General features: G+C 39.7%; 2 protein-coding genes and 1 pseudogene across 7 annotated transcripts in view; 1 reads left to right on the plus strand and 2 right to left on the minus strand.

Annotated features, from left to right (window-relative positions):
- Positions 1-1,011, plus strand: part of ECD (ecdysoneless cell cycle regulator) — a 27,357-nt gene extending 26,346 nt beyond the window's left edge. The window contains exon 15 of one of the 2 annotated variants that reach the window (XM_081158201.1): positions 884-1,011. In XM_081158201.1, the coding sequence (XP_081014327.1) occupies positions 884-927 (44 nt within the window). In that variant the 3' untranslated portion in view covers positions 928-1,011. Of the gene's footprint in view, positions 1-644; positions 731-883 lie in introns of those variants that run through there. The other variant, XM_081158200.1, reaches the window with a different exon arrangement.
- The window catches only part of NUDT13 (nudix hydrolase 13), a 14,868-nt gene extending 1,956 nt beyond the window's left edge, over positions 1-12,912 (minus strand). The window contains exons 1-8 of one of the 4 annotated variants that reach the window (XM_081158211.1): positions 12,770-12,912; positions 7,237-7,327; positions 4,515-4,654; positions 3,202-3,336; positions 2,125-2,231; positions 1,263-1,388; positions 988-1,099; positions 118-272 (exon numbers count right to left, since the gene is read on the minus strand). In XM_081158211.1, coding sequence (XP_081014337.1) covers positions 118-272; positions 988-1,099; positions 1,263-1,388; positions 2,125-2,231; positions 3,202-3,336; positions 4,515-4,654; positions 7,237-7,319 — 858 coding nt within the window. In that variant the 5' untranslated portion in view covers positions 7,320-7,327; positions 12,770-12,912. Of the gene's footprint in view, positions 1-117; positions 304-987; positions 1,389-2,124; positions 2,232-3,201; positions 3,337-4,514; positions 4,655-7,236; positions 7,328-12,769 lie in introns of those variants that run through there. The other 3 variants (XM_081158213.1, XM_081158214.1, XM_081158212.1) reach the window with 3 other exon arrangements.
- A 7,475-nt stretch (positions 12,913-20,387) lies between these two features.
- Positions 20,388-20,958, minus strand: LOC308567304 (adenylate kinase 2, mitochondrial pseudogene; annotated as a pseudogene). Its single transcript has one exon. The product of its transcript is annotated as an adenylate kinase 2, mitochondrial pseudogene (transcript).
- Between the last annotated feature and the right edge of the window lie 2,649 nt (positions 20,959-23,607).

Consider the following 23,607-nt stretch of genomic DNA (forward strand, 5'->3'; position numbering starts at 1 on the left):
ATCATATCTTACAGATCTCTGTACAATCTAGGCAGTGTTGGACTAGACAGATGCTTAGTAAGTACCTACTGACAGGCTTGGATGAGGCAAAGGAAATATCACAGCATCAGAACTTACCTCTGTCTGCCCTGGTTTCACAGTTGCATGACAGGCAATCATGAGTGAGCTATTAGGAAAGGGCCAGTGTTGGGATGCAGAGTACTGCAGTCTTTCCAACTCCAGTCCCACCTCTTCTGCAACTTCTCGCCGGACAGCCTCTTCCAGACTTTCACCTACAAGCACTCAGATTAATTCAGGACAGCCCTGCAGCAGGAGGGGTGATACAGATGCCCATTTGTGAAAGAGCGCAAAACTGGCTCCAAAGTTTCCATGAAATACTCTTGGGAGAGGCTTACATCTCTGAGTCTCTACAGCAACAGGAATCAAGTCTAGAGCTGGGTTTTGAACTGTAATACTTAAACCTACTAGGTTGGTTATAATACAAAATAAGAGTGGCAGTGGGAGAGGTTATTGCTGCCGCCAGCTTTAATAAAATTCTAATGCTACATTTCACCATTTTCAAATTTTACCCCAATAGACTGAGAAAAAAATCCTGTAAATAAATATTGAATTCTATTGAATATTATGCATGCTGAAATATTTAGGGAGAAGTGTACTAACGTCTGCAGTCTATCCATCAAAAAGTAAGATGGACTGATGGAGAGAGAGGAATGGAGAGATGGACAGGTATGTGATAAAGTAAGTATAAAAAATTATAGAATCTAGGTGGTGAGTGTATGGGTTTTCACTGTATAGTTCTTTCAAACATGCTGCATGTTTGAAAGTTTGTCTGTAAAATATTGGAAAGTTATAATGCCAGAGGATCATTTTCTTGACTTAACAGGAAAGAATGTGCTCGAGGCTCTAAGCACTATGACAGAAAAATAACTACCACTGATAGGCTGTCCTGTCTCCCAGTGTCATCTGTACATGCTCTAAACTCCTTACCTATGTCACAGAAACCAGCCAAGGCAGAATACATTCCCTTGGGGAAGGAACTCTGGCGGGCAAGCAGGCATCGAGTCCCATCTGACACCAGCGTGATCACCACAGGAGCCATCTAGGCAAAGAGGTAGAAACTTAGACACTAGGGCTTTGGAGCCCATAAATAGGATGAAGGGATGAATCACTAAGGAAAGCCTTTTGATCGTACAGGCTTCCATCCCCAGGACAGAGCCGTGTACAGCCTTCTTGTACTGCTGACCTTCTAAGGCAGTGCTTACCTGTGGATAATAGATGATCTTATTGGAAGGGCACACACGCTTGCTCCCAGCCATGTTCTTCTTGGTGGGCTGCCCACTTCTGCTGCAGAACTGATGCGCATCATGCCAGCGGAGGAGAGCCTGCGCCTAGGAATATGAAGATGGGCTTGGTTTCGTTTGGAGAGAATGTGGGGCTCATCTATAACAGTGCTGGGCCTGGTTTTGAGAGCAATTCAAAGGGAAATGCCAGTGCCTTTCCAGTTCACCTACTTTAAATGGTTATTAACTCTAAAATAAGGGAACTATTGAACATAATTCCTCCAGCCTCTGAAATATGAATAAAAGAAAGTATAACTTAAGTGTATTATGATTTAAAATATATGTAATCTATAAAGTATTATAATGAACACTCCATGTACTTATGACCCAGCTTAAAAATAAATCATTTCCAATATATTTGAACAGCCCACCATGTATTCCTCCCCAGTAAAGTTTAAATGTTTTTGCAAATAAAAAATGTTTAGAGATATCTCTAAATTAAATGGATAATCAAAAGCACTTCAACAAGTGAAGTGTGGATGAGTCAAAGCAATAAATAATTTCTCATAGGAAAAACATGATGCATGTGACATGCTGTGGGTCATTAAAAATGAGGCTGATAGATGCCATAGATCCGCATGTCCTTAGGGGAATACTGTTCCTGACAGCAATTGTGCCAAAAACAAGGGCAAAAGAGAATAAGCAGTCTCCACGCAGCATGCTGTCCCTCTGCCAAGGTTTGAACTACTCTGCAGAAGGAGAAAGCAAATGTGTTCCAGCCTTGTGTTACGCGTGCACGTATTTGCCCTAGTACGCTGCCTTCCTACTCTCCTACAGAACCTACCGTGGATAGCAAGGAGGCGTCCTTCACATGCAGCCGGAAGAAAGCCTTCCTCAGCTCAATGAAAGACCCCTTGAGCTCTGTCTCCATTTCAGGTTTCTCTAAGGAAGCTAGAAAATTAGAAAAGAGAATGAAGTGAAACAAATGTCAAACTGCCTCGGAGCCCCTCAAGTATATCCTGTTAGAACAGTGTTTCCCAAACTCACCTAATAAGACTCAATTAGGGAAAATAAAAAATATACAGGTTCTCAGCCCTGGCCGGATAGCTGACTTGGTTAGAGCATCATCCTGATACACTCAAGGTTGGGGGTTCAACCCCCCGTCAGGGCATGTACAGGGATCAACCAATGAATGCACAAATAAGTGGAACAACAAATCAATGTATCTCTCCATCTAAAATCAATATATATATATATATATACAGGTTCTCAAGCCCCTACATGGAGATTCTGAACAGCAGGTGAGCGAAGCCCAGAACTCTTTATTTTTTAACAAGCACCAGGTGATTCTCACTCAGGCAAATTTGGGAAACAGCACAGTGCTATGTCACAAGATTGTCTTCAGGGGCAATAAGAACATCCCTGGGAAAAAGATGAAATGGGACCTCTAAGCTCCTCTCCGAACGTCATTTCAGCATCATTACGTTTGCACCCACCCCCTGAGAGACAGGAGAAAGGCCTGACAGGAGCCATGAGCCCACAGCAAACTGCAGGTCTGAAGACCCAGAGCTCCTTCGAGGTAATATGTTTACTCACTTGCATTGATGAGAGATACAAAGGTGTTATCGTGGATTTGAAAACATTCCTTATGAAATACAACAAAATGTATAAAGGTACAGAGAATAATACTGTAAACATCTCTGTACCCACCACCTACCTTAGAAAGAAAGCATTAAAATTCCTTTATTTTAAGTTATGATAGATGGTAGTGGTCTTTTTTATGTCCTAACTTAAAAAAAAAAAAAAAAAAAGTTGATAGCCTTTCTGTATTCCCCCAATTTTTTATTTTATTTTACTATCATGTGAAATCCCAAGGTCTGAGAACGACAGGGAAGTAGCCATTAGGAACGGTGTTGTGTACCATTTATGGAAGAGGAGCTGTTTAGACCTAGGTCCAGAGCAAACCACGCTTCCTGCCGTTCGGAGCATCCAATCAGCACAGAATCTTCTACTCTTTGTGTATCCTGTCCAAACTTACCCAGGAGCTTTTCCAACTCTAAGAAACAAAAGCAGACGGAAAAACAAGGGCTTTAATGAGATCACCAGAGCCATCTTAAACTTAAAGGAGATCATATACTTCAGCTTGAGGCACCTACACCTGGCTTCCAGTCACTGCCCTGCAGCTAATTAGCTTTGTAAACTTGATCTAATTAATCACTTAACGTCTAAGCCTTCGTTTACTCATCAGCAGTCTGAGAAGTTCAGACTAAAGACGGAATTCTTTCTTTGCATCCCTGTATTACTCTGTGATTGTATCATGAAAGCAGCATATCCCCTAGTTCAAAAGATACATGATAGTTAGCTATGGCACTGAAAAAAAGAAGTGTCACATTTAAAATGGTAGAGACCAAATCAATTCTATAATTTAGTCTCTAGATTATGCTGCTTTTGTGGGCCAGAGTAGAATATTCATCTGAAATTCCAGTCTGTATAAGACACAAGAGCTGTACGGGGAGAAAACTTACCCTGTGCATGAAAGACTCATTTATTTGTTCATAATACAACAAAACATTGCTACATCTCTAAACGCTTAGTTCCTTCTGATGGCATCCTCGTATCTGCAGTGCTAGAAACTGCCTATCCAGGTACTCCAACATCTGACCCAGGAAGGAAATTCACTGGCAATGTCTTTAGAACTTAGGGAATAGTTACATCGTAGAAAACTGAAAGTATCTTGAAAGCCAAATCCCAATAGCTTAGATATCTCTAGCTATGTTAATCACTTTTAATTTTGACCCTTCTAGGAGAAATGAAGTCTCAATGCAAATCCTGGCAAGTATAACAGTGTTCAACTCCATGGAGGCTGGAAATCACCCGTCTAAGGCAGGGGTTGGCAAAATCTAGGCTTTTGAGCTCTGTCACAACTCCTCTGCTCTGCCATTGTAGTGTGAAAGTAGCCATAGACAATCTATAAATGAATAAGTGTGGCTGTGTTCTGATAAAAATTGATTTATAAAATGTGGGTTCCATTTGAACAGCAGTTTGCCAACCCCTGGCGTAAGGCCAAATAACATTTGACTGGGCAACACAGGTTTATATACTAAGCATTTGACAGAAACACTTTGAGAAATCTGGACTCTAAAGTTGGAGGGTCCTTCTCAGGGATTCAATAGGGGCTGAATTCTGCTTAGTGGCCACGGGTTGGTCTACTCTACTGGTCCACTTTGGGCTTACCTAATAGGCTATGCTGGGGGGGCAGGTATCGATGTTCTGATTTCTGAAGTAAAGGAGCCAGGTTATGAAAGAGGTAAAATGCTCCTGTCTGCTGGGCTTTTTTACACGCATCATCATCTTCCTTCAGTTCAAATAAATACCTGTATTTTGGAAAATAAAGCATCACAAAACCACATTTAGTTACATGACAGCATTCGTCTTTGAGAATTCTATTCCTACATCCCACTCCTACCACGGTTATTTCCTCTTACTCATTTACATCCTAAATTGCTCTGTAAAGGATCTGAGGTGACTGCAGGCAATCAGTCCCTCCTTTGTCCTGTATACTTGCCAATACTTCTGTGGTCGCACTTACGTTGTATTATCAATTTGTCTGTCTTCCCCAAAAGACTATGATCTCCTTAAGGGCAGGGTCTGCTTTACTTCTGTGTCCCAGTAATTAGCATATTGAATGGCCCAGTTCCATAAATATTTATTGAATTGAACTTCAAGGGTAATAAATATTTACTGAATTGAACCTCAAGGTACTTTGCCAACATTACACTGTGAGGCAAGAATTTACATGCAGTGGACTGAAAGGAAAACAAGTACAGTGATAAAACATCCACCACAGAATCCCGAGGCTTCACTGCTGCAGACCCCACACCTTCAGCAACTCCCATTCAATCTGAGGAAGATAAAGCAAAGTTCACCTCAATGCACAGTGACCCTCGTTTCAAGCATCTAGTGCCCCAGGTGGACACCACAGGCTCCTCATCTTTACTGAAGGCACCACTGATGGGAAAGTGAAGCCATTACTTATGTAGTAAGTGTAATATTTTCAGTAGCCAAAGTAAAAATGTGGAAAAGAGAACATCGTATAATTAGCTGGATGTGGATTCTCTTTCTGGGTCTTGGGGATATCCCATTTTTCCCTGTTGAAAGCCCTAAAACAGACTCTTGGGTATATGGTGTGTTTTGTCACTTAAGCGGGAAACCGGGTTTACAGAGATTTTCTGTCGTCTGCGAGCTTCTGTGACACCAGCAGGCAGACTTGGCTCAACGTGAAAAACTACAAAGCAAAATGGTAAACACACCCCAGCAACATCTTTAGGAGCTATTTTTGACTGTGTGATGAAAGGGGTTACCATGAAGACAAAGGAAACCCGAGATTTTAATAGTGGTGATATTTTTAAACTTATTATGCGTGACTACAGCCTCCTGGACCAAAGACTCGATGTATGTCAAAGGAGAGACATGTGCCACTCAGAGGCTCCCAAATATAAACAGCGGAACAAACACAGCTGCCTTCGTAAAAGAGCAGAAAGAGGGATGATACAGCCTGTGCTTTGCCCTAATGACCCTAAAAAGCAAAACACCGAGGTTAAGGTCTTAAACCTGGGGCCTCGCTGGAACTGGAACTGAGATCCAAAAAGTTTACCTTCTTCTTGATCAGAAATACTATTTTTAAAAGTTCATTTCCCCCCTTTAGTTAAAATGGGGTGGAAACCACAAAACTAAGATCCAACTTAAACTGTGTTTTTCTTATTATAAAAGTAAAATATAGTCGTGTAAAAATCAGGAAATACAGTCATCAATTTTTTTCAAAAAAGGAAATCATCAAGAATCTTACCACTCAAAGATGGTCACCGTTTACAGCTCAGAATTCTCCAAACTATTAATATTATGCGTCTATACGTGGTCTATTTAGAATCATACCTACTAATTTGTAGCCTTTTTACTTAAACATGTTATTTTTTTATACCACATTCCCTATTAATAGAATTTTATTCTTGTGACTTTTTAATTAATTTTTAACATATTTAATCACTTTAACATACTCATTTTTTAGACTACTCAATAATTCTGTTATTGTTCTCTGAGAACTGCAAGTAACCCAAATGCCCAACAGTGTCTAAAACAAGTATTGCAATTTCGTTGCGTCCGCATGGTGCTCATGGTATGCTGTGTGCCTTTCCGTTTTGGGTGGGGCTCATATTTGGCAGAGCTTTCCGATGGGAAGCCCTGGTTGTGAGTGTTCCCTCCAGAGGAGCTTTCCATTTGCTTCTGCCTGGTGCCTCAGGGGTACTGTTAGTCTAGGACTACTATTTGCGTTCTTCAGTAGGGGTCTTTGGACCCCACCATATCGATGGTGCAAATTTAAACCCCCAAATTCTACGAGAGCAGGCTTGTGATTTCAAATGGAAAGATACCGTATTTGCGCAGGCTGAGACAAAGAAGTCATTTCCCATTTCCCTGTACTGGTGTAGATTTCTCTTTTCTAGTCTGCCTTTCACTGAAGTATAGTTCTTTGGTGGGGATGGGTACCAGGATTAGAGTTATTTACCTTATTTTCAGGAAACTTCACAAACTATTATTCAGTATAGTTTTTAATTCCATCATATGGGTGTACCATAATTTAATTAATTTCTTCTTTCCTGTTCATTCAGCCATTCAGCAATGCCTCAGTGCCTACCATGTGCCAGGTGCTGTTTTATACACTATGGGCACCATAGTGGAAAAGACCAAGTTCCTATCTTAATAGAATTTAAGTATGTCAGGTACTTTAGATATTATTGGAAATTTAGTTTAGAGTTTTTCCTATTATAAATAATTTTCAATGAACACCCTTATGTGTAAATCTTAATCATACAACCTTAATCCTCAGTATCAGATTTTGAGATTCTTATAATTTAATGGGCCAAAGATTGAATAATCAGAGCTCAGGTTGGTTAAAACTCACCGGGTCTTAGTGACATAGGTTGACAGCAGCCTATAGCACCAAAAAGATTTTCTCCTGCAAGCAATTCCACAATACAGAGACATGTCAGGTCCTTAGAGGAGAGAGGAGTTAAAAAAAAAAAAAAAAAATCATAGTATGCAATTTAAAGGAATGAGTCACCAAGAGGGTTATACTTTAAACCAGAATAGTATTAATTTTTCATATTAAGGAAAGAGAAACTGAGTAGGAGTCAGATGACCTGGCTTCTAAACTGCATTCCTACTGCTAACTAGCTGTGGGATTTTAACTTTTCAACACCTCTTTTCCTAATGTACAAAATTAAAACCCGTTCCGCCTGCCTAATCAGTTATTATGAGACTCCGCCAACTCCGCCCACTCCCCACAAGAAATGTGTGCTTGTCCTTCCATATTGTGGAATTGTTGCTGGGAGGTAGTTGCTGAGCCAAGGCCTACATTTCTCTCCTCCCTTGTATATAAGTAGACCCCAAACCAATGGAATGTGAGTGGAGCGATGTGTCTCTCTCTAGGCTGAAGCGGTTAAGAAGTGGGAGTGACTTTCACATCTTCTTTCCTCCCTTCTGCCTGGAAGACTCCAGAATGGCAGAACCATCAGGAGGAGAAGCCTAGATCCTTGAATCACTACATGGAGAAAAGCCACCTGCCAACGAAGAACCCCCCAGACTTGGGCAATTTGTGAGTGAGAAATTAACTTCTACCGTAGTAAGCCACTGAAATTTGAAAGTTTGTTACAGCAGCTAGCAGTACTCTAATACACCAGTAAGCCTGGGAGGGTCTCCCAAGTAATGGAGCCGCACTTCTCAGAATACATGAAAACCAAAGTCCCTCTGAATATGGCATAGGAGGAATCCTGTAGATAAGAAAAATATTAAATCATAGCCATTAAGGAACTATTTCAAAAGGCGGCTATGTAAATCTACGTGGATCTATGATATTTTCTATTTTTTTATATCTCACGGTGAGAGGAAAAAATGCTGTATCTTAAGAATATATTCTGCAGACAGTGATTCCTTTTAAACTGTATATCAGTATTTTATTTCCCATGAAAAGTACATTTCATATTAGCAATAAAAGAGTCAAGAAGTTCCACTGAAACAAGAAAATCAGTAGTTAAATAACCAACACCCTTTTAACTATGCCCAAGGGAAACAAACTTTGACCCTAATCTACCAAGGAACATCTAAAGTTTAGGCATACTTCTTGGTTGCATAATTATGAATCGCTGGTGACTAATCCTTGGACAGTTTTGACTACCTTTGTCCTAGCCAAGAATAAATTATATTTAGTAAATGACATTCAACGAAGTATTTATTGAGTACTGACTTTATGCAAGGGCGGTTAAGGAATACCAAAAAATGTACAGGATAAAAATCCTGCCCCCAAGGGACTCTAGCAGGAGAGAGGCAACAAGTAACTTTCACAGAAGGCAGTATGTAATATGTGGGTTACAAAGTGTCTCAGGAGACAAAAGTAATTAGACTTGTATGATATACTGGAAGAAATATTTCTGCCTCATATACAGCTCTGAGAATGTAATAAACATTCCTTTCAGCTAGTAATTCTAGGAATTTATCCTAAGAAGGGAAGGATATGTACAGGAGTGTTAACTGAAAATTATGACAAAAGGGAATAATACAGAGCTGTTAAAAATGAATATAAATAAATAAAATAACAGTACATTATATATGTAGTAAGAGGGGAGGATATTCAGAATATATTAAGTAAGAAAAGCAAGTAATTTTTGGTTGGTTTAGCCTGATCTAATTAATTTATATAGAAAAGGACATATACATAGCAGAATACATAAATTAGATACATATTTATTTATATTTTAAAAGTGACTAGAAGTACACATACCAAACTCTTAACAGTGACTAGTTTGGCAGAGTGGGATGGAGATAGAGATTGAAAAGGGTACCTATAATTTTTACTTTATACATTTCTGTACTTCAAAAAAAATTAACCATGTGTACATACTCCTTTACAAATAAAGTACAATAAAAAGTGGTTTCTGGGTCTATCTGCCCCAGTGAGGCTATTTCCCAGCTACTGTTTCCAGTAAGTACCTCATCACATTCCCCAGGAGCCAAAAGGAATCCCTTTGATGAGTTCCTTGAATCCTGAGGACTGTAAGAGCTTTTTGGTTGTAGTTATGGCTACCAGCTAATCTGTGTGGCCCACTGCCTGATGTTTTGCCTACTTTCTGCTACTAAATACTGCCCCTTGTGAAGTCTCATGGCCTACTGACTCATGGGGTGGTGGTTGCAGAGCTTGTGTAAAACATGGTAAAGTTCTTAATGTAGCTTTGAAGAGAGCATCATTAATCAAGAGAAAACCAGACTTACTTTAACTGAGAATTGTACCTTCATTGGTACAGTCATAAGCCTAGTAGATAAAGATTAAGTCTAATTCCTTTTCTAAATGGTCCCTTGTATATTTTTTTTAACTTTACCTTTCCTTGTATATTTTTTATATACATTTTACATGAAAGCAGTATAGAGACTTATTTAAAAGTCAAGGAAGAGCCTGGCCAGTTAGCTCAGCGGTTGAGCATTGACCTAGGATCCAGGAGATTGCAGTTAGATTCCCGGTCAGGGCACATGCCTGGGTTACGGGCTCGATCCCCAGCAGGGACCATGCAGGACACAGCTGATCGTTTACTCTCTCATATTGATGATTCTGTCTTTCCCTCTTCCCTCCTCTCTCTGAAATCAATAAAGACATATTAAACAAAAAAAAGTAAAGGAAGAGGAAATGATTTCCTTAAAATTCAGCTTTACCTGTATTTTTCTCTTTTACTTATTTTTAAAAATAAAATAGCTATATACTTTATTGACAGCCATATTGTGATTTTTTTAAAAAATTGATTTCAGAGAGAGAGAGATAGAGATAGAAACAATAATGATGAGAGAGAGTCATTGATCAGTTGCCTCCCGCACACCCCCTACTGGGCATGGAGCCTGAAACCCAGGCATGTGCCCTGACTGGAAATCAAACCGTGACCTCCTGGTTCATAGGTCCGATGCTCAACCACTGAGCCACGCCAGTAAGGCTGTATTTTTCTCTTTTAAATAGATTATTTAAATTACAAAATTAATATCACTACACCTCAGGATATCTGGAAAACAGAATTGTGAGAGCACCCATAATGTCACCATATAAATATAATTTAAGATGTACTTTCTACACATGTAATTTTTACATATTTATAATCAGACGACACATTTTTTTCAACTTGCTTTCATGAAACACGTAATAAGCAGTTTTCTATGTTTTTGTAGAAGCTTCATAATTTTTTTGGTTACATAATATATTCAAGCATACTCATACAGATTTTACTAAACATTCCCCTGATTTTAGACATTTAGGTTGCTCTGATTTTAAATTACAAGATATCCCACCTAAATAACCTCTGCGCTGATATTTTCAAGTTACTTCTTTAAGATAAGTTACCCTAAGTAGAATTACTGGGATAAAATTTATTTTAAAATCAATGGCTCTTTCTACACATTGTCACACAAGATTCAATAACATTTGGTTTAAAAAAAACTTCTTTATTTCTTTGGCCACTATAGAGATTGAAAGTGTTTTCAGATTTAATAGTTCTTGTTTCCCTTTTGTAAAATGTCTGCCGTCCTGTGCTCATTTATTCATTGTAATTGTACTCTACATTTGACCATTCTAATTTTTAAAATATTATAGGACATTTGCAGTATATTCCACAATTTGATCACCAAAATGCACTATAGGAACCAAATGCTGTATGTATTGTTTTTCTCTGTGAAGCAGTCATTCAGCCTGAAGCTCAGTACAAAAAAAAAAAAAAAAAAAAGGTTCATTTTAACAGTCAGGAGGATAAGACATTATTTTAGGATGAAAATATAATTTCTTATAGCCCTATACTATTCAGAAATCTAGTGCAGGGAAAATTTTGCTACTTTTTTTTCTGAAATATTTGTGATTTTTCACTATCTTTTGGGGATCTTCAGTGTGATGCATAATTCTAAGTGTATTGACCCAGGGGCTCAGTTCTGGTAAACATGCTACCATACTCACATCCTTCTGCTCAAATGACACATTACAAACAGAATAGTTGTTATTGTTTGAATTGGCAACTATTGGTGTATTTTAACGCCTGACAACACACTGAGGATAAAAGTTCACTATTGGCAAAATACAGGGTGGGGCAAAAGTAGGTTTACAGTTGTATGTGAAACGCAGTTTATTCTTGTACTATTATTTATTAATTATTGTGTTATTTCCCATACAAACAACTGTAAACCTACTTTGCCACACTGTGTACATTTGGCAGAAAATACCAGCACCATTATTTTACTTTAGATGTCAAGCTTAGGCCTGCCTTCTATTTTATTTACAGTACAAATGCATGTCTCCCTTTGTACTAGAAAGACTCGGGTCCTTTTATTCCTGGCTCACCCACTGACTGAGTTTGTGGCCTGGGGCTATCACCTAACTTTTCAGAGCTTGGTTTTTGTCTCAGTTCTCACAGGGAAAGGAAGGAGAGAATATGAACCTAAAGTGTATGACAACTATGTCAAACCTAATTCTCAGATTTGTTACATTGTAAAATGCTTAAAGGTTAGGATTGTGTCTTCACTCTCTAGGGCAGCTAGCACAGTGTAAAACACAATATACATGAATGAATGAATGAATGAATGAATGCATGCATTTATCCCATTTTATGGGAAGATAAAGCTTTGAGAAGTTGACCAATCTGAGACCACAATCTAGGGAGCAGCAGCCAAACCCAGGGGCTTTCTCATCTTTTGATAAGAAATATATGGGAAAGCATTTACCGACATTAATTTATTATTTGTTTTTAAAAAGTACAAGGACTGATAAAGATGAAAGGTAATATTGTTTTTACTGAAAACTATTAAATGATGAGGCAAATCCCTTAAGTCACAATTTCTCTGAATCCCCTGTAATGAATGATGCACACAGTTGTAGTCCTGTTCATCTTAACAGAAGACAGATTAATTTAGAGAGCACTACCTAATGAAAAAGCCCATCGTGAATCTCTCTGGTTACTTGCACCACGAGGCCAGGTTTGGCAGTGTTTCAGAGCGCTTTTCAGAGTCTGTCTTCTCATTACAACGGACAGGAATGGGCCGGGAAAGATGCAAAACTGAGGAGCCACTGGGATACAGATTTCAAGGTCTCACTGACCAGCTTTATGGTTTACTTTCTGAAAACTAATTTTTCCTCCCTTAGTTCAAAAATAGTTCAGGCACAATGCAGGGAGGTGAGCAAATTCCATTTTTAAACAACTCTCCAAAAAAAGGAACAGAAAATGATTAGCTGTAGTTAATAAGATAGTTCCACTAGTAATGCAAAACCGTGGTCGTTCCCTGGTTTCTGCAAGAAGGAAGAGGGCCTAAGCTAAAATTGCAAAATACTGAAACTGAGAGGTTTTTTTTCCAAGTTCTGATTATGCTTCCTCAAAAAATTGTTCCTCACTTACACCTGAACAGGTCTGTCTTGCTGTACTCACTCTGAATTCTGTTGGGGATGCCGTCCTAGGCCTCAATAATCAGCAGAAACCAGGAAACTCCAAGTGTTCCTGGGAAGTTGGTCTCCCCTGGCCCAGAGGGTCCATTGCCGCCCTGCCACACTTCCCAGCATCCTCCCGGAGATGCCCTCTGGGAAATGTAGTTCCACCTCGGGCATGCTGCTGCGCCCTCCCACTGCCTCGCAAAGTTAACTGTGGTTGTCAAAAGCGTGATCTCCTAAGATCTTCTAAATCCGTTACCAGGAGAACTCCTGTGTCTTTGGGGAAGGCAGTAGCATTAGATCAATTTTTTGAATAACAAAAAGATAAAATCATTAATCATACACAGAAAGCGTATTTCGGGGGGAAGGGGAGGAGTTTGGGGCAGGAAATCAGATACCTTTCAGCTTTTCTGTATCTCTAATTCTGTTTGCCCACTCTAACATTTCATGAAATTCTGCTCATTTAAACAGACAAGACTGTGTCTAGATGTGTTTGAGCTAACGACAGAATGCATCCCTCGGTCAGCCAGGGCAAGAGGATTCCACCTGACTGAAAGCAGTCCTTTGGCAGAACTACTGCAGTGGCATCCCCTTCTCACTACTAAAGTTACTTGCTTATGTGAGAAGACAGCTTTGCAGGCCATCCAGTCAACATATATTTAATTAGTACCAAATGCACCTGGGATTGTTACAGGATTGCACAGGATAAAACAAAACATGAAAATTTCTGTGCTCATATAACTATTCTAGAGGAGAAAACAAATAACCAAACAAGTAAATATGTAATGTGTCAGGTGATTATAGGGTGGCCAGACTCATTGATAACGTGATATTTGAGCAAAGACCATGAAGGAACTAAAAAAACAAAAAACAAAAAACTGGAGATCTATGGGAAGAGATTTGTAGACAGAAGGAAAACAACAAATGCAAAGGCCCTGGGGCTGAAGTGTGCCTGGCAGGTTAGAGGAAAAGGCTAGGACAAAGCATGATGATCAGAGATGAGGTCGAAGAGTAGCCAAATACCAGATCACATAGGACTTTACAAGCCGTATAATTCTTACAGAGCCATTGTAATGCTTTTTTAGATTTTTTATTCTGAGAGGGATGAGATGTTACAGAAGAGTTTGAACAGGAAAGTGAAACCATTTAACTTACATTTTAAAAGAAACACTTTCAGTATGGACATTGGACTGTAAGATAGAAGAGTTATTAAATCCCGAGTGTCGTTGTTAAGATGTGCCTACATGACATGGGAAGGAAGAGTAAGAGCTCTGATTAGTTGACCAGCCATTTCTTTTGGACCTTCCCATAAGCACCCACGCTTTTTATCAGAGTGCATCTCTAGGAAGATTCGGGGGGGTGGAGGGGTGGCAGAAGCATGCTTTTGACAGTCCTTAAGAAAGGCAGAGAAAATTTGAGGGAAACAAAATATAAAGTCAAAAATTCCAAAGAGATGGGGACTCATAGAGACTTAGGGCTCCAATATATATGTGTTTTAATCAAAATAACTATTTTTGAGCAACTAAACATTAAGTGCTATATAATAAAAACAGTGCTGTGGTCTGAATGTTTGCATCCCCCCAAATTCATATGTTGAAATCCTAATGCCCAAGCTGATACTATTAGGAGGTGAGGCCTTTGGGGGTGATTAGGTCAGGTCAAGTGGGCGGAGCCCTGGTGAATGAGGTTAATGTCCTTATGAAAGAGGCCTGAGACAGTTCCCTTGGCCCTTTTACTGTGTGAGGATACATGGAGAAACCTGCGCTCTGCAGCCTCGGCGAGGCCCTTCACTAGAACCCAACCATGCTGGCACCCTGATCTTGGACTTCAGCCTCCAGAATTGTAAGAAATAAATGTCCATTGTTTATAAACCACTCACTCTGTGGTATTTTGTTATAGCAGCCCAAAGAAACTAAGACAAATATCTAAGATTAACTGAACATTTACTGTGTTCTAGGTACTATGCAAGTGTTGTGCATATTTATCATTAATCCTTTTATCCTATGAGATATGTATTATTATTTGCACTTTACTGATGAGAAAACAGAGGCTATACCTTTGACAACCATAATGTACTATAGACCTGGGTTATATCTCTGACTGGGTGTGTGGGGCAGGGAAGCTAACATACATATGGGAAAATATTGGAATGATGGAAATAACCTCATGTTCATAGATTGAAAGACTTAATTTTGTTAAGAGGGCAGTATTCCCCAAATTGATATACAGATTCAGTGCATCCCTGTCAAAATCCCAAGTACCCTTTTTTGTACAAGTTAACAAAAGAAAAAAATCAGACTTCATCAAAATTTAAAAACTTTTGTTCTACAAACAGTACCATCAAGAACTTGAAAAGACAACCCACAGAATGGGAAAAGTTATTGCCAATCATACATTTGATAAGGGACTTGTACTTAGAATATATAAAGAACACTTACAGCTCAGTAATAAAAAGATAAATAATTGAATTTTTTAAATGAGCAAAGGATCTGTATAAACATTTTTCCAAAGGAGATAGAAAAATGACCAATAAGTACTAAAAGATGGTTCATTAGCCATCAGAGAGCCGCAAATCAAAATTACAATGAAATACCACTTCATGCCCACTAGGGTGACCACATCAAAGACGCAGATAATGACGAGGAGTGGTGAGGATGTGGAGAAGATGGAATCCTCATGCACTGCTTGTGGGATTGTAAATGTGTAGTTGCTTTGGGAAACAATTTGGCAGTTCCTAAAAAAGTTAAATATAGAGTTACCAAATGACCCAGCAATTTCACTCCTGGGTGTATATCCAAGAGAACTGAAAACATATGTCCACATAAAAACTTGTACACAAAGTTTTATCACTCAAAATAGCCAAAAAGTAGAAACAATTCCAGTGTCCATTAACTGATGAATGGATGAACAAATTGCGGTATATCCATACAATGGATATGCCTTTATCAGGCAATATAAAGGAATAAAGTACGCACTGGTATATGCTACAACATGGATGAAGCATGAAAACATTATGCTAAGTGAAAGAATCCATTCACAAAAGATCACATATTGCATTTATATAAAATGTTCAGAATTGGCAAATCTGTAGACACAGCAAGGCGGTTAGAGGTTGCCAAGGGGTGAGGGTGGGGAAAGTGTTGGGGAGAATGGGGAGTGATTGCTAATGGGAACAGAGGGTTTTTTTCTTTTTTTAAGTGATGAAAATGTTGTAAAATTGATCGTGGTGATGATTACACAATTTTGTGAACCTACTAAAGAATACTGAATTGCATACTTTAAGTGATACATTATTTGAATTATAGCTCAAAAAAGCTCTTGACATATTTAACCAAATCATTAGCTGTGTTAAACAATCATAATTCATGGTTAGTAAATGCAACAAATATATAGATCATTATAATCCTCATAGTTTTTAAAAAACATGTTTTCAGTGATTTTAGAGAGAGAGGAAGGGAGAGGGAAAAAGAGAAACATCTCTTTCTAGAGAGAGAGAGAGAGAGAGAAACATCGATGTGAGAGAGAAACATCAATTGGTTGCCAGTGCACAGGACAATACTCCAACCAATGGAGCCACACCAGCCAGGGCTAATCCTCATAGTTTTGTGGGGGTTTTTTGGCCATGAAGTAAAAATTGTCCTTTCTCACATATGCTTAAGTTCAAAGCAATGGCATGTGTTAATCATGTAATAAATTAATACTGTATACTCTGTTAAGGGTGCAAATTGACCACAGTCTAGGTTGTGAAAGTAACAATGTACTTAAAGATAAGTGTTTATTAATTCACTGAACAGATACTTACTGCAAGCCTATCATGTGGCAAACATCATGCTAGAATTGTGAATATGATGGCAAGTGACATTGTTTCTGCATCAAAAATTAAGGATGCACATGTTGTATGATGTGTGTGTGTGCGCGCGCGAGGTGAGAGGCAACAGTCCCTTTATTCTATCTTTGACCAGTTACAGAAGTGGACATGAGGGGGGGCATACCTGAGCAAACTCGGAGAGGAATTACAAGTTTATTCTGTAAGCAGACTTATAGTGGGATATTGTCTCATTTCATGTGGGACAAGAAATAGATCTTAGTAGACTGGGGTGGGAAGGGGTTTACATGAGGGCCCCTTAGATAAGCCACAGGCAGAGAGCCTGTCTGTTTGCACAGCCGGTGGTACCGTAAACCCGGGGAGGTCCTCTGCTCCTCCTCAAGAGCAAAGGGCGGCAGGTTTCCTACTCAAACGCGGAGTAATGCTCAGCACACAGTGAGCAGAACCAACACGAAGGGCCATGCACGCCCGGAAGGCATGATGAAACAGAGCAGTTAGGGTATCCCAAGGTCAAATTCATTTGAATACATGACTTTGTTAGTAAAATACAGCCACTAGACTGAGTACCGTCTCTGTTTTCTATTAATTGAACTCTGCTTTTCCTCTTCCCCCTTTTTAAAAAATATGATTATCCGTGGGCCATTTCATTGTAGACATTAACAATTCAATCAGAAAGTTGGCAGAAGATAAAGAGAAAAAGATGTAACATTGTCAGTTACATTATCAGTTAAAAGGCCTGGCAAAAGGCTTTCAATAATGCGTTGTAAATATTTCTCCAGTGTCTGGTATAGTTTCACCTTTACCCCAATATCCAGAGGGATTCTGAGTATTAGAAAAAGTGTACACTGTGTGTGATTATATTCCGAAAGCAAATGTCATTTTTTGTTATCTAATCTCGTGATTATTTCACTTCTCTAGGCCTCAGTTGGAGATAGTCCTAAATCTCTAATATTTTATAATGTAAGGATTATAAAAATACATGATCATTAAGTTTTCAGTGTTGGATGAAAAGAATTTGGAGATCCCCCCGCCCCTGGATTTACGTGATCCAGATTCTCTTCTCCTTATTGCTACATTCCAGTGGAAGCTTAGGCGGGAGCTCTTATCTGTTATCTACTGTCACAATAATGCTTTATAAACTACCACAGAATCACAGAGGCATACAAGGGCTTACTCACATACCTGGAGTGGTGGGCTAGGTCATCCTGCTGATCTTGATCAGGCTCATTTACACTGCTGGATAAAAAATAAAAAATAAAAAAGGACAGGGCTGGGACAATGGGGGTGAGTCGGCTCTGCGTCATGTGTGTCTCTCATTTGCTAGCAAGCCAGCATGAGCACATCCTTTTGATGATGATGGGAGAGGGCAAGAGCACGGGAAAATATGAGTCTGCTTGTATCACAAAGCATATCTTACAGTCGGGCCCGGAGTTAAAATGGGAGGGGATTGCAAGGTTACATGGCAGGGGGTGTTGTGAAGAGTTTAGGCTGACTACAAAGTTAGAGGGAACAGTCCCCACAAGAGGTTGCCCTCACTTCTGATACCAACTGTAAATTCAAGGGGTTCCCAAAACCACTCTCAATGGAAGGACTCATGGAACTCACTGAAAGAAAATATACTCAGGGTGATGGCTTATTACAGGGAAAGGGTACAGATTAAAATCAGACAAGGGGAGTCAGGGAAGTATTAAATGTAGAGCTTCCAGTGTTCTCTCCCCGCAGTCAGGATGCATTTTGCGCCAGTATCAATGTGTGACAATACATACAGGACATTGCCAACCCAGGAAACTCAGCCTAGCATGGGTGTCCAGAGTTTGTGCTGAGATTCTGTTAGTTGAAGTCCCCACCCTAAATCACACTGCTGGTGTGGCCAACCCCTGCTCTAAGACTAGTGGGTGTGGCCAACTCCCACCCTACATCCCATTGTTAGACCCAATGTGACTCAAGGCTCCCTAGCAAATAAAAACACGCCCCTCAGTCATGAGATTACTTCCCGGAAACTGAGGGCAAAGCCAGGCCTCATTTTGGGCAAGGTAAGTTTTTTGTTTGTTTGTTTGTTTTTTACTATACAGGAGTGGATACAGGAAGGAGGGAAGAATTGGGACTATTAGTACAACCAATCTAGCACAGTAGTTCTATTAAAAGTATTCCTGCCTTGGCCAGTGTGGCTCAGTTGGTAGGAGTGTCACCGGTACACCAAAAGGTCGAAGGTTCAATTCCTGGTCAGGGAACATACCCAGGTTGTGGGTTCGATCCCCGGTCAGGGCACATTCGGGAGGCAACCGATCGATATTTCTTGTATCCATTATGATTAAGACTAATCATTCCATTTTACAACCTTTTCCAGTCATTGAAATAGTTGTAAAATTCATCAACTTTGGCTCTATGATTAAAAACCAACAAAATGAAACCTTATACAATTCTATACAGTATCCAATGATGATTACTTATATAAATATAGTAAATGCTTCATACCCTTCAAAGAACTTTCAAAACAACTATCTAAATTGATTCTTAAAATGACTTTTATTGGCTATTTGGTAGATGAAGAAAATTTCAGCATAAAAAGTAAAGCAATTCACTTAAGAGTCACCCTGCTTTACCGTTGACAGTGGACTAGAAGAGCCTGGGCTCACTGACTACCAGACCAAAATTTTTTCACCCAACCAAACACTGTACCTCTGTGACTGAATAAACTCCAGGTCTTAAACTCCTGAGTCTGCTTCACCAGATCAAGTGGAGATTTCTGGCATTCCCGCCTGGTTTGTTTGAGCTCTTGACAAGGTCCTTTGGGTGGAAGAATGCATGGATTGGCCAAGTTCTACAAACCTTTCAGCCAGCCAAGCTGAATGCAGTTTGTTTATAAACAGAAACATTTTTCTGAAACGTAACTTATTTTTAGTAAGATATTTTTAAAATTTCTCAACATTTCCTATGCTGGACAGAATAGCTCTTGGATATTCCCCTGAAAGCTATAGCACTTGAAAATATTTAATATTTAGGACTCAAGCTAGTAATATTCAAAGAGTGATACATTGCTAAGGAAAGATACCAGAAAATTGGAAAGGAGTAAGTGGAATCTGATATAGCTGTTCATACTACTCATAAATTGTTCACAACCAAAATTAATAAATAACTGTGCCCTATTCTCCAGTATATTTCCAATGCCTGATACCATGCCTGGCATATTACAGGTGCTCAGTAAATATTTGATCGAATGAATGAATGACTAAAATAGGCTTCTTTATTACAATAGTTGCTTGGTAAAAGGCAGTATTCTTGTGACACCATTGTTTTAGTTTTGGAAACCAAATACATCTCCTTTGCCAATTAGAAATTTGTTTTGAAACAAGAGAACAGATGAGCTGAGTTGGAGCCCCGTCTAAAATGACTCATAATACTAGCACTTGGGACAACATCAGTTAAGATGTGTTTGTTTACTTGCAATTGAGATTTGAGAAAAGTTTCATTTGCTTAAACAATAAGGCAATTTATTACATTGCATAGTTAAAACATCCAGCTATGGGTAAGACCTCAGATTCCTCTGATTTAAGGTTTCACTCAGTTTCTCTCAGCTCTGGCCTGTTTCGTGTGTTGGCTTTGTCCTTGAGGCGGCGTCTATCGTGGTAGGGAGATGGCTGCCCGAAGGTCCGAGGGCTGTTTATTTTCTAGTTCTTATCCAGAGAGTGTCCCACCCTCAGACACGGGATAAATGTGTTCGTCTCCGCTTGATTTGGGTCGGTTTAGGCTGTGGTCTCCAGTTCCTGAGCCCCTAACCAAGCAATTCCTGAGGTCAAAGGAATGTAGCCATCAGGTGGATTTTCAAGGCCTTCTCGTTATCATCTGATTGGCAAACCTAGGGTTCCCCAGGGATATCATCTTTCATGGGCTTTTTGGAGGCGTCGAACTTGAGGTAGGAACAGCCATCAGGGAGTGAATCAGCCTTCCTGTGATTCTCAGATCAGCAGGGAGTCTGGGATGTAGAATTCAATCACAGAATCAAGCTTTTCTTCCCTCTCCATGAGGTTGTCAAGCATTTCTGCTGCCTTACCGTCCGAGGGAAGCCATCTAGAATACCATTTTTGATGGAGGGGTGTCCAGATTCTTCTCAATGAGCTCCACTACCATTTCACTCACTGGTTTTCCAGCATCCATAGCTGCCTTCAGATTTTTTCCCAGCTCTGAGTCAGAAGCCACCATGGCCCTAGTAGCATGTTCCCAGTAGCCAGATGGCAGACACAGAAGTTTTTGGCCAATTTAGGTGCCTGGGTACCCTTGCCTGCCCCAGGCGGCCCCAGCAGCATGGCCTGGATGCCTTAAGGACTCTCTGGGGCCAGTTCAACCAAGGGCATGTTGGGAGCCATGGCTGCTGAAGCCTCTCACTTGCAAATATTTCTAAAGCCCCATTTTCTCTCCCTCTGGGATTCCAACTACACATATGTAGGATTGTTTGATATTATCCCACAGTTTTTGGATGTCCTGTTCTACTTGTTTTTCATTTTTTTCTCTTTGTATATCAGTCTGGATGACTTTATCTTTTTTTCTCAGCTGTGTTGAGTATACCAATGAGTCCACCAAAAGGATTATTCATCTCTGAATATCATTGTTTTTCCCCCCCTAGTATTTCCATTTGACTCATAATTTTCATCTCTCTACTGAAATTCTCCATTTGTTCATGCAGGTTGTTCACTTTTTTCAATCCTTATGACAGTTCCAACATCTGGCTCATCTCTGTGTCCATTCCTGTTGACTACTTTATCTCTTGACAATGGATTTTTTGTTTGTTTTGTGTGTTTCATGGTTTTCTAATGAGTGCTGGACATTGTGTGTAGAACAGCATTGTTTTCTGGTAAGTAGTGTCCACATCTGGCAATGAACACAGTTCTTTTGTAAGGTTGTTATGTGGGAGGTTGGATCAATCTAGTTGAGTTGGGCTGGGGCTTTGTTGTTGCTATAGTTACCTTTATTAAGTCATAGACTTCATTTTTTTTTTTTTTTTTTTTTTAGCAGGAGGGTGCCGTTTCCTGGTGCTTAGTGTGAGGGCTGGGGTGCCAGAGAATTTTGCTCAGTGTTCCTGCTTTCCCCTTGGCTTCTGATTGTCCCTATATTCTTATGCCCCAGAGAAGCTCTCTGTCCACACTCAGCATTAGAATGGGTTTGTGATGGGGATTCTCTGTTGTCCTGGTTCAGTCTCAGTCTTAGGCCTTGTGTGCCTGAGCCTTGGGAGCTGGGACTTTTTTAGTCTCTCCTCCCTGTGGCAGCCAACTCAGCCTTTTATCTATGGTTGTCTTGGGCAAGAATTTCCTACTCTTCTCTCAGCAGTAGTAGACTTCAGCTTGCTATAAGTATAGGATCCAGAGTCCAAGAGAGTTTCCTGCCTCTTCCACAAGGATAGAGGCTTTTTCATCTATATTTCCTCCATTTACAAGAGATTTTTACTTGTGCCCTGGGGGCCAGAGAGTTTGCTGTCCCTTCTCCAGAGGATTAGGGCTTTGCTTTACAGGGTAGAATAGCCTGAGGAAAAAGAGTAGGGGGAAGCTTTATGTCCAACTCTTAGCAGCTGCCAATTATCTCCTTTATGCCTGCACCATTGAGGGTTTCTTTATGGTCTCCTGCCTGGCCCATAATCATTCATCTGAGCACCACTAAGCTTGTGGGAAGAATTTATGAGTGCAATCTCCCTTTGTGTCTGAGCTTCCCAACTGACATGCTAACCTGCAATGGCCTTTAACAATCTGTTAAAATTTTTACTGAGTTTTTTCTTACTCTGCTAATGATCTAAACTGTGCGTCCTATTTCTCCTTGGAACTCAGGTTTCTTGTCTTTTGACCTCAGGAGTCTGATATGTTCAAGAGATTTTTATGATTTTGTAGATTATCTGGCTTTTTTTCTCATTGTAAGGATGGGAGCAAAATTCTTCGCAGTTTTCCACATCCTAAGTAGAGGTAGAAGTCAAACCTAAACTGAAAGACTGGGCAATTTGGAAAGTCTTAATAGGATTGGAGAAGGGGAAGAATGAATACTAGGTAGGCAACCCACAATAGCCATTCCAGGTACAAATATAATTAATAAATACAATTCTGGTAATAGGTTTTGTAAAGGAAAAGTTTGAGTTTCTTTGTTTAGGCAGTATATAGGTAATGCAGTTATAAACAACTCTAAGTTTTAATGAGTTAGTATAATAGAAGTTTATTTTTAGTCAGGCTACATATCCAGTGGAGATTGTCAAGGCAGTAGAGAGGTTGGGTCTTTACTCAGTGTAGGAACTCAGAGACCTGGACTGATGAAGGCTTCATCGGGATACAAGCTTTCATGGTAACTACAACAGTGGGGAGGGAACATGGTGAAACATTTTGATTTTCAAACATGTCACTTTCATTGGCCAAAGCAAGTTAGTTTACCACAGCTAACTTCAAAGAAGGTGGAGAAGAGCAGACCTGTCTGACCGGGAAGAGAAAAGCCCTAGAGATATTTGGTGAACAACACTAATAAATGTCACAGGGAGGTAGCCTTCCCTGCCAACTAACAGCAGAAAGATACATGTAATTAACTGTGGGTGACTCAAGTTGAACAGAATGAAATCTAAAGAAATCACTAATTTTAAATTAGAACTGTAAATAGAAAGTTAGAATTTAGCCTTTATATCATTTTCTGTTAGGACATGGAAATATGCTTAATATTGACAAATTGATTATTGATTGAAGCCTATGATGTCCCCTGTCATTTCAAATCCAGTAAAATTCAAAATCTTCAGCTTCTCTACAAATTTGGCTCACTTTCTCAGCTTACTTATTTTGGTTGTTTTTGTCTTTAAATATATCTTTTTATTGATTTCAGAGAGAGAGAGGGAGAGATGGAAACATCAATGATGAGAGAGTCATTGATCAGCTGCCTCCTGCACACCCCTGACTGGGGATCAAGCCCGCAACTTGGGCATGTGCCCTGACCGGGAATCAAACAGCGATCTTCTGGATCCTAGGTCAATGCTCAACCACTGAGCCACGCCCTGCTGG

Source organism: Miniopterus schreibersii, assembly GCF_964146895.1.
Source record: "Miniopterus schreibersii genome assembly, chromosome: 14".
Classification (NCBI taxonomy): Eukaryota; Metazoa; Chordata; class Mammalia; order Chiroptera; family Miniopteridae; genus Miniopterus; species Miniopterus schreibersii.